This window comes from Odontomachus brunneus, unplaced genomic scaffold, assembly GCF_010583005.1.
Source record: "Odontomachus brunneus isolate Ranch 3 - 2012 unplaced genomic scaffold, Obru_v1 Obru_scaffold_060, whole genome shotgun sequence".
Taxonomy (NCBI): Eukaryota; Metazoa; Arthropoda; class Insecta; order Hymenoptera; family Formicidae; genus Odontomachus; species Odontomachus brunneus.
The window spans coordinates 1,974,285-1,985,071 of NW_022639510.1; the positions used below are offsets into that span (position 1 = coordinate 1,974,285).

General features: G+C 38.8%; 2 protein-coding genes across 2 annotated transcripts; one reads left to right on the forward strand and one right to left on the reverse strand.

Annotated features, from left to right (window-relative positions):
• Positions 1-6: 6 nt before the first annotated feature.
• On the reverse strand, positions 7-2,449 carry LOC116846098 (craniofacial development protein 1). The gene is made up of 3 exons (XM_032819521.1): positions 2,144-2,449; positions 1,281-1,658; positions 7-1,089 (listed from the first exon to the last, which is right to left on the reverse strand). Exons 2-3 carry the CDS (start codon positions 1,627-1,629, stop codon positions 569-571), a joined length of 870 nt encoding a protein of 289 aa, XP_032675412.1. The 5' UTR covers positions 1,630-1,658; positions 2,144-2,449; the 3' UTR covers positions 7-568.
• Positions 2,450-6,320: 3,871 nt separating this feature from the next.
• Positions 6,321-10,519, forward strand: LOC116846095 (transcription factor 21). Its single transcript, XM_032819518.1, has 3 exons — positions 6,321-6,464; positions 7,716-8,056; positions 9,409-10,519. Exons 2-3 carry the CDS (start codon positions 7,745-7,747, stop codon positions 9,604-9,606), a joined length of 510 nt encoding a protein of 169 aa, XP_032675409.1. The 5' UTR covers positions 6,321-6,464; positions 7,716-7,744; the 3' UTR covers positions 9,607-10,519.
• Positions 10,520-10,787: the final 268 nt, after the last annotated feature.

Below are 10,787 nucleotides of genomic sequence, written 5' to 3' on the forward strand. Positions count from 1 at the left end.
ATATATATATATATATATATATATATATATATATATATATATATGTTCGAGTGGAATCTAAGTTGCTGCAAACATGTCTATTTGGTCGGCTTTGCCACGATCTCGAGGCTGAGCACAAAGATTGTTGTAACAGTTTTTGACAGAGTCGTAAATGTAAGTTTGTATCGGAAATAAAGGCACAAAAATTGACGAGCTATATTCATCGCATCGCCTATGTTAACGTCAATTTTTGTGCGACAACTTCCGATAATCTTTGTGCTCGGGCTCTTCAATTCGGATCCAAATTTGATGCTTCAATTGTCCGGATATCTTAGAAAATCCGAATTTGAAGCGTCACATACTTATCCACTATCCGAATAATCGGAAGTCCAGATAGTGTCAGATCCGAATGAATATTGAAGCCCTATTCAAAACGTAGCGAAACTCGAATGAATGAATTAGGCTAAATATGTGCAGCAAGCGCGCTCGCAATTTTGGCAAGTTGGAGTAAATATCTTCTACCGCGATATCATCCTAGGATCTCGTTTCGGAAGAAGAGACGTGTATGAGGACGAGGGCGATCGCGGATTCACCGCGCGGCGCGTCTGCTGGAATTCCGCAGCTGCTTCTCGATCTCGAACTGCCGCAAGTCTGCTCTCTGGAGGAAATCCTGCCGTTCCAGATAGCCGTCCTTGCCTTTGTTATGAGTGTTAAGTTCCTCCTCAATATTTTCTTGTTTTTTGTAGTTGTCCCAATCTAGCTTGGACTTTTCTAGTGTACTGATCTTGGTCTTTTTGCCGATCTGTCCCAGGACCGAGGAGATCCCGCTTAATCCGGCGCGTTTCACACCTCTTCCGCGTCCCCTTCCGGGGCCTTTTCCCGCGGGAGGAGTAGACTCCGACGGCTCTATGGAATTTTCGGCCACAGTAAGAGATAACCTGGCCTCCGCAGAATCGACTGGAACCTCTTTCTCGATCTTCACCTCTTCACCAGCGAATTCAAAAACCTTAGTTATCTTGACTTTCTCCTGGATTTTCGGCTTTTCTATCGGCGGAGATCTTTCCTTTGATCTGTTGATTGTATTTTGCGGTTTTGGCTTTGATACAACAGCTACAAGAAATCATATAAAAATTAATCATTTAAATTAAACGCACATTTAAATTATCATATTAAAATTGGCTAGTTATATTTAGTGATCATATAAAAATTGTTATCTCATATTGATGATTATGAAACTAATTTACGTAATTATACTATTTCATATTCTGTTGTGAATATATTGATAATATGCACAGACTTACCTGTATCTTTCATAAAATCAGCCCAAAGAGAATCTGCTCTCTTTTTCTCTTCTTCTTCAGTAAGTTTTTTCTTCTCTTCACATTCTTCCTTCTCTCCATTCTCTTCTTCTGATATCTTTGACTTGTTATCTAAAGTTTTCTTACGCTTCTTACCTCTTCGTTTTGTAGACTTTCTTGTACCTTTTTTTTGTCCTATATCTCTTTTATTTTCATCATTTTCATCTTCTGGACCACTTTCAACATCACCTTCAGATTCTACTTCTGAAACTGGATCACTGTCAGCTCCATCAGGAACATAATCTTCATCATCATCATCAGAATCAGAAGGTAACTGATGTTCTTCAGACATGTTTAAATGCAACTTGATAGAAAAAACACCTAGAAATATATGATATAGTAATATATCATGTACTTATTATAAAAATATGTTATACATTTATAATCACTTAACTCATTGTTCTTTACTATAACATATATTTTTAAAAATCTTGTAAATTGTATTCTTTGCAAATCAAAGATGATCATGTAATATGGTTTTTTCTCATATACATTTTTATAATTGACACTCAATTAAACAATCAAAAATAATTCTTATTGTAAAAATTATTTATAATAAATATTACACGCTTATATTTACAATTGTGTATGTGTGTGATTAATGTCAATGTTTCTTTGTTCAAAAATATTCAAACAATATGCAAAATAAAAGTGACTTCGAAAAAACCGTCCAGTAGATTAAAAATTCGATCAAACCGTTGTATTTTTTGTATTGTCGATATCACAAAAGCTAACCTCCTTAATCAGTGAAATTCGTCGGTTTTCGGCGATATTAAATGCAATTTTTTAAGTGACTCGTTACTTACGTGCTTTTAAACGACGAGTCGTCGGTGCCAAATATTCCACGAGCAGACGCCGATTTGTGTTCCGGAAATGTCGTTACATCGAGAGACGCTACTGTGGATCTAGCATTCGTCGTCGCGCACATGAATCGTCGGCGAGGGTCTGAATCGATCGCGTGTGCGCGAGGGGAACACGGATTGTCCGAGAGATCTGCGAAGTGTCTGGAAAAACGAAACCACCACGATATCTTACGGAGTGTTCCCACTCCGATTGACTCGCAAATGCGCCTGGCACGCATCACGGTGCGTGATACACGACCGCGCATCGGGCGCCATCTTCTATGAATCAGCGAGCTGCAATGCAAAGTTGGCTCTGTTACGTCATCAGCGGTGCAAATCGTGCTACACATTTTACATTTATGTTCTTATTGCATACATTTAGATGTATTTATAGAAAAAAGAGTAAGAAAAATTCATTAATATATATATGTGATCATGCGCAGTCAAGTCACCTGTCTCTAATATGTTTTCTATAGCTTTTATTGGCCGTTTTTCAACAAAGAACATTATGTTACACAAAGTTATATTATTGGCTACTTGATATCTCAGAAGATATCTTAGATAATGTATAGCCTATAAAATGGCTTTGTGTAACATAGCGTTCTTTTCTGGAAAACGACTATTATGAACTCTTTTTGTATCCATGGACGTAGGAATATAGGTCTGAATCTAGGGCCGCGGTCCGAAAAGCGCTCACAGCACTATTAGCGCGTTCCGAATTGGTTTAAGCAAGTTCATTCGAAGTTAGGTGACGTCATAGTTTTCATGCTCACGCTGCCCATGGTCGGAAGGTGAAGCACCATGAGCACTGACGTAACAAGCGTGGAAAAAGTAGCAAATTTTTAAATGGCGTACAATCAATTGCGTTGATGCTATACTATTCCCCAAATCGATAATCACTAAAAAGTTTTGACCAGCCGTTTCGTTTCTAGCTGATTGTTTCTCATGACTGTTGATTCATCCGGCAAGCGAGAATGTGTCAAAATAGAAGTGACATTTTGACAGCTTGACGTTTCATATATACGTGTTTTTATCAGAAGGTTATCCGCTCACGCGTAATCAGTAGAAGAAGAATAAGAATGTTAAAAAAGGTAAGTAAGAAGTTAATATACAAAATTATAATAAACTTACACACATACAACACAAAGAGTCTCTGCTTTTAATATTTTCACGCGATTTGCTCTCAAATTATTCGTTATTAATAAACATTCTACTTTATTCGAATAAAGTAAAAACTTCTTACTTATCTTTTTTAACATTCTTACTCTTCTTCTACTGATTGCGCGTTACATGTGAGCAGATAAACTTCTGATAAAAATACGTATGTATGAAATGTCAAGCTGTCAAAATGTCACTTCTATTTTGACACATTTCCGCTTGCCGGATGAATCAACAGTCATGAAAAACGATCAGCTAGAAACGGACACGGCTGGTCAAAACTTTTTAGTGACTATCGATCTGGGAAATAGTATAACATCAACATACATATGTAAATATTTTCGCTGATTGAAGTAAGTGTATTACAATAAAAATGGTTGCAGAAGATTTGGAGGAATTACCCGTATATTTAGAAGATAGAAAAGAAACAATAATTTTGAAAGTAACATCGGAGATAAAAAAAAAAGCTGCAGTAGGTAAGAAAAAAAAGCACTTCGTGAGAGGTTATATTTATGATCTTAGACTTTTTAGTAAAATTTATGTTACATAAACTATCTTAATTAATTTTATTAACTATCGTAATTAATTTTCTGTAACGTAATTCCTACAGATGCAACCTTTTTGATCGAATTGGTAAAAAGTGAATAAAAAAAAAAGAAATCAAAAGCAATGTGAAGAAATGTGGAATATTCTTATTTTGTCTGTACTCGATGACTTGTCACAGTGTCTTTAACTTTCTTCAGATATCGTATGCAGCACACAGAGAGTGCGTTCCGAAATGAGCAGTGCTTAAGCGCGCTAATGATTTCAGAACAGTGTTTACGCTCTCACCACTGTGAGTGCTGTGAGCGCTTTTCGGACCGCGGCCCAAGTAAAATAACCAAAGACAAGAGAGAGGACGTAGAATATCTGCACGTAGCATAAGATATTTTTGTGGACGCGGCGTGTAAAATTTCAGGGATGAGGAGAAATATGTCAACTATTTAAACTATTCAACTATGTCAACTATTTAAACTATTCTACAACCGAGTTTGAGTCATATTTATGCTCGCTTTCACACACCAACGTCAATTAACTTGAGTTTAAACACTGTTTTCAGACAAAAACTTAAACTCAGATTAAGATTTAATCGGCGTTTAAGAACATTAGTGGACATTAGAGGCACTTTTGTTGATAAAAGAAAGTTCAGAATAAGTGCCTATCAAAAAAATAAGTACATGGCCAGGTTTGTGTAGTTGCACATCTAGAAGTATATTTTATGTTACTTGACGGTTTAGGTCAAGGAAATAAACGCCTGCTGCTAGATGATCCGTCCAACAGGATTCGGAGGTACTTGCAGAACGCAGCTTTACCGGCTGTTCTCGTTTATTCAATATAAATATCCAGACATTTTATTTGTAATACTTTATCAATTTTATAACTTATTACATTATCCAAAAATGTTTCGTAGGTGCATATATACGTATTTACCAGGTAGTATATTCCCAGATAGCACAGAGAATTTTTAAAAAATTCAATTATATGTCACCAATTCTGAGTTTATTTTCACGTACAAAAAGAATTCTTTTTGCATGTAAAAATAAACTCAGAATTGGTGACATATGATTGAATTTTTTTTAATTCTTTGTGCTATTTGGGTTCAACGTTTTTTTAATTTATTTTTAAATCCGATCCTGAATAATTGCAGAGTAAATGTTTACTGCGTTTTCGTGTTATCCAATTAACCTTAAATTTTAATATTAATTTTAATCTTAAATGCAATCATTAATTAGATCAACGTGTCAGATAAACAAGAGATATGATTTAACATTATATTCGTTTAAAATCTCTCTCTCTCTCTCTCTCTCTCTCTCTCTCTCTCTCTCGATATAGATCGATACAAGATACACTGCTTGTTACTTATAGCTCGCTACAGATTTACAGTGCAGTTTTTCATTCAATCAATATATATCGCGAGACGCGCACGTGGTCGGGGAAAAATTAGTGGGTGTCGAGTTGCCGGATCTTTCACGGATTTGTCGAAGAGCAATAACTTAACGCCTTCTTCAAGACACTAAGTAGGATCAGTGGGGTCACCGCAAACCTCATATTACAGGATCCATTTCGAATCCTAATTTCGACGAAACGTGGATTAATAGATCTACCGACTCTTTTCTTCGTAGGCAAATGAATGAGGGTAGGGAGGAACATGTGTGCTTACACGACTAATGTGTCAGAGGGCTAGTTGGAAAAAGAAGAATGGTTTAAAATGAGGCATATCGAAATGACTACGTCATCTTATCACACGAAAAATTCGTATCTTACTCAAAACAGAATAGAAAATTATAATGACGTCAAAATATGGATATATACGATATGGAAGTTACGGAAAAATGACTCACTTCTCGATCATTTTCTCGTCATTTTGACTTCATCGTGACTTTCCATTCTACCTGAGATTATTATAAGCGCGGAGCTGCGTTTATTGTGCCTGTCATTTAGACAGACTCGAGAAATTGAAATAAATGAAATAAAAACTCGCTCAGTTGCTCAGTTACTCGGATGAAAGAACGTGGTCGAGAAAAGACGACGCTTCTCTCGAAGAGAACATACGGTTGTAAATAGAAAAAAACAGAACTCATGATAAAGTACGGAATTAGATTGTCATAGTTAGTGTTTAATTGCGAGACCTCGGCAAGTCTTTCCAAGCGTTCTGATCGAGAGGAAGAGAAGCGAGCGGAAGGATGTACCAGGTGGCTACGAATGTCGCAGCATCCGCGCGATTGGAGAGCGGCATCACGGAAAATAAGATGAGGCGAATGAGGCTAGAGCTCAGATGTTTAAAGACTCCGCCTGGTTTTCGGGACGTCCCAAGTCTCGTACCCCTCCAACCAATATTCCTTGTCTCTCGTTTAACTATGTATCTCTCTTTTCCTCTCTCTCTCTCTTTCTCTCTCTCTCTCTCTCTCTCTCTCTCTCTCTCTCTCTTTCTCTCTCTCTCTGTTCGCTCTGGTTCCTCCACTTGGTCCTCTCTTCGACTCCGCTCAAGAACTTGGACCACCAATTAGTTTAGCGCCGGAGACCTGGCCTATCGCGACGTTCCGCCGATAGACACTCGCAAAAAGGAATCATCGATCACGATCAGCAGGTACATCGAGCAAATTGCATCGTTCGTTGAACAGCCAGGATGCGTAGAGACAAACGCGAGTGTGACACAGACGGTGATGACATGAGTTGATTGCGCAGCCATTTTCGGAAGTAGTATCTATATTATTCCGCTACGCGAAAAACAATTTTACGATTGCCTCTCGAATTCGCGAGATTGAGGGTCGAGTGTCGGTTTTCGAGTCAACAGTCATGCCTGTATCAACAGTCGTTTGTCTCTCCGGAATTTGTCAATTTTCTTTTTTCTCAGTCTCTCGATTTCTTATTTTACGTCACAAGTGATATCTCTCTCTCTCTTGATGAAAGTGCATTAAGATCAAACAAAATATCGCGCATGAAAATCTTGAGTAGTGCACAAAGTGCGGATTTAAATACCAGTTGAGATTGCTGACTTCAAAAACGCATGTTTTCATCTCAGACTACATTTTAAAGAGACGTTTTCCAGCGGTTATCTCTTCACTCGGAATCACGCGCAATGCTATATGTATAGTATCGCATTTCTCGTTTCTCATTACAAGATCTTCGTGTTAGAGATACATCAAGTTCACACGTGAATAAAGGTCAGACCTGTCAAACGTATCTATCTAATGTTAAACGCAGCTTAAAATGCTAATCTCTGTTTTCCTGCATTTGCGTTATATCAGCATAACTTTGCATACTTGCCGTTGCTCGATATGTATGTGCGGAGTTTTCCATATTTGCGTGAAATTAATTCAAGGGAAAGGAAAATATTTACAGCTGCCTGCTGTCATAAAAATTGACACGAGGATCTTGTAACCGCGTAAAGCTGCTAAAGAGGAGAGACGACAGTTTTCGTTGCTTGAATAATTAATTACGAAATGCCTGAATTCACCGGTACTATTAATAGTACGAATATCACCCCAGATAACACAGACAATTCAAAAAAATTCAAAAAGAATTCAGTCATATGTCACCAATTCTGAGTTCATTTTCAGATGCAAAAAGAATTCTTCAAAGTTTAGTTCAGTGAAAAAAATTCTTTTTGCACCCAAAATTGAATTCAGAATTGGTGACATATGACTGAATTCTTTTTGAACTCTCTGTGCTATCTGAAGCGCTATCGTGCTGGGCAATTGATTCGAAGAAAGGTTGATTGAGATGAAAATTCGAAACGATCTAACTTCGAGTCAAAATCGGGCAGCAACTTGTCGGCGTTGTTCGGGAGAAACTGTTCGTTAACACATTCTCTAAGCTTGATGAATCTTCATTCGAGATCAAGTTCGTCCGACTCTGCGCGGCAAGATGCCCCGGAAGAGGCGCGCCTCGACCTCGTCGTTGGAAGAGTATCCCTCGGAAGAGAAGTACGCGAAGGACGACATGGACAGTCGAGCGCCGCGGAATGCGGCCAACGCCCGTGAACGCGCGAGAATGCGTGTCCTTAGCAAAGCATTCTGCAGATTGAAGACAACCTTGCCCTGGGTGCCAGCAGACACCAAGTTGAGCAAGCTTGACACGTTGCGTCTTGCCGCGACTTACATCGCCCATCTGCGAGCGGTGCTCAGGGACGACGGCGAGGCTCATCCTGAGACCACCAAGTCCTTGTCGCTTACCTTGGTGAGTGTCCACGTCTATTTTTACAAAACCTGAACCTAACTGAAATCTGACCGACCTCTCCCGCACTCCTAATTCCGTCTCCAATGGATGATAGTGAACTCAATCGGCTAACTTTGGACAAAATTCGTCGATAGCAACGACTAATCTTAGAGCCAACGCACAAACACATCTGTAACATGTTATATTACGTTAAGTACTAACAAAATGCTACTAAATGCAATGGCTATACCTATACGTAAAATTAAACTTAAGTCAACGCACAAAGAAATCCGTAAACTTAACTTGTTACGGATATTTTTGTGAGGGATTCTTAAACAATTTCTCGATAATAACGCTAACGAGGGAAAACTAGGTCGGAAATCGCTCCGCGACAGATGGATTTACACTGAGAGAGAAATAAGTATCTAAGAATTAAAAAAATACTTATTAGATGGGTACTATAATAACGTATATTTAATTATACTAATACACCAAATATTTGTCAAATAAGAAAGCATACTTTTTCTCGAAACTTTAACTTTTCACGAGAGCAATTGTTTATTCCATTTAGATGAAGGAATTTAGATTTAAGTTGAAACGTTATTAATACCCACGGAGTAAATATCTTTTATCTTTTAGATATTTTTTCTCTCTCGATGTAACGGAGATTAACGAAGAGGAAAACAATCTCGTTCTACCCTGGAAATTCGAACGATCCCCGAGCTATTTCGCGCTACTGCAATCAGATTGTTGACTCGATGACGATTCCATAAAGGCATAAAACAACACCGGATCCAGGTGGATCCACTCGGAATCGCGAGGCGAGCGCCGTCTTCGCAGTCATCCACTCTCTGTTTATGTCTGTCCAGGTGGACCGAATCACCCGAAAAACCTTCCACCCACCCTTTGCCGCCATTAATTCTAAGTTAGTTCCGTTGTTTGAAGAAGAACAAGGAGAAGAAGGAGAAAAAGGAGAAGCGTTCCCCTCCGCGAAATAGCCGCCTTCCCTCGAGTCCTAGCTCTCTCGTGAAGATCAAAGAACGACTTTTATCTTCGGGGCTAAGTTTCTACGCTAAATCCCCAAGCAACGTGGATCGACGTGATGTCGACGGCGACGCGCGCGTTGATAACGCGATTGACAGATGTTTCATGCGACGATGTCATAAATCAGTGCGATACGCGATGCTGGGTACGATACCTAATTCAATTTTGCCCAAACTGCTCAATATTCGACGAATAATTCAGCAAACTTCGATTGCCTCTAATAATACTCAAGAAAACCGTTATATCGATCTAACCGATTATACGACCGCCGAGCGCTAATAATATGTATCGCGATGAAGGGAATAACGATAACACCATGTCAATTGCAGTCGTGGCCATTCGCTATACAAAACAGCAACGCCGCGACGCTGATGAACAACAGTTGCAGTGTGTCCTCTTCGACTTCCTCGGGCTGTAATCAATATCGAGGACAGCAGGCAACTCATGATATACAAAACTTCCATCATTCGGGGCATCAGGGTGCGTCGACGCGCCACAGTCAGGAGCAACAGCTCTCTTATTTCTAAGAAGAAGAAGAAAAAAAGAGAAGGGAAAACCCCCTGACAATCCGATCGGAACTCGAGCGATTACAACTAGAGCGATATCTACGATGAGAACGAGCACCATCAGCCAAGTTACACGACTACCACGACGACGGGACCGTCGTTCCCACGGCTTATTTATTCCGGAGAGTGCCTTACTCCTTTACTATTTATTGATTTGTAATCTTAACGCGCGACACTCCGACGTTTGTACACACATGTGACAATGAGACACGATACATTGATATTGCGGATATCTCAGTGAACACCAACAATCAGTAACATAACATCAATGTTGTAATTTTCCGCTCAACAATGTAAATGCAATATAACGCGGATATTGTGTAAACAGTTGCATTGTTGAGTGGAAAATTGTAATATTGATATAATGTTACTGTCACAGTTGATGTTTTCACTGGGATATATGCCCAGTAAACACCAAGTAACAGTTATATAACTGTTAGTTATAATTTCCAACAATATAACTGTTATATATAACACACGCGTTATATAACAGTTATATTATTGAGTGGGAGATTATAACTAACAGTTATATAATTGTTACTTACTGTTTGTTGGGTGTATTAATACACGCACATGTGTGAATGCTTGCGTCTCGATTTACGCCTTTTGCGCTCTTATATATTGTTGTTATAAAAAAAGTGCAATTCCCGTATGCATATGTGTCTAGTGAGATAACCTAAGTAAGCAAAATGGACGAAAATATCAATCTTGCCTTGTTATACAGAGAAAAAAGAGAAGACAAGAAATCACGAAGTCGAACGACCTAAAAAATTCTTGACTTGTCAAATACTCGATTAATGCAATATCATGTAATATTGTAATCGTAATTAATACCAAAGCATGTCAACTAGTCGAATAAAAGATATTTCTAAGACTTCCGCAAATTTCCCTTCACGTGTGATCTAATTCGCATTCACGGGTTGATTGTTGCACAGTCGAAATATTTTATTGTATGCTTACACATTGTGTGCAATTTGCCTCGGAGAATATAGTCTCTCTCTCTCTTTCTCTCTCTCTCTCTCTCTCTCTCTCTCTGAAGCGTCGGGGATGGCATCCGGAACAGCAGGGAGGAAGCGCAGAGGTAAAGTAAGAAGGATAAAGAAGTTCAAGTTAAATAAACAGCACGAAGGGCCTTTTGTGTG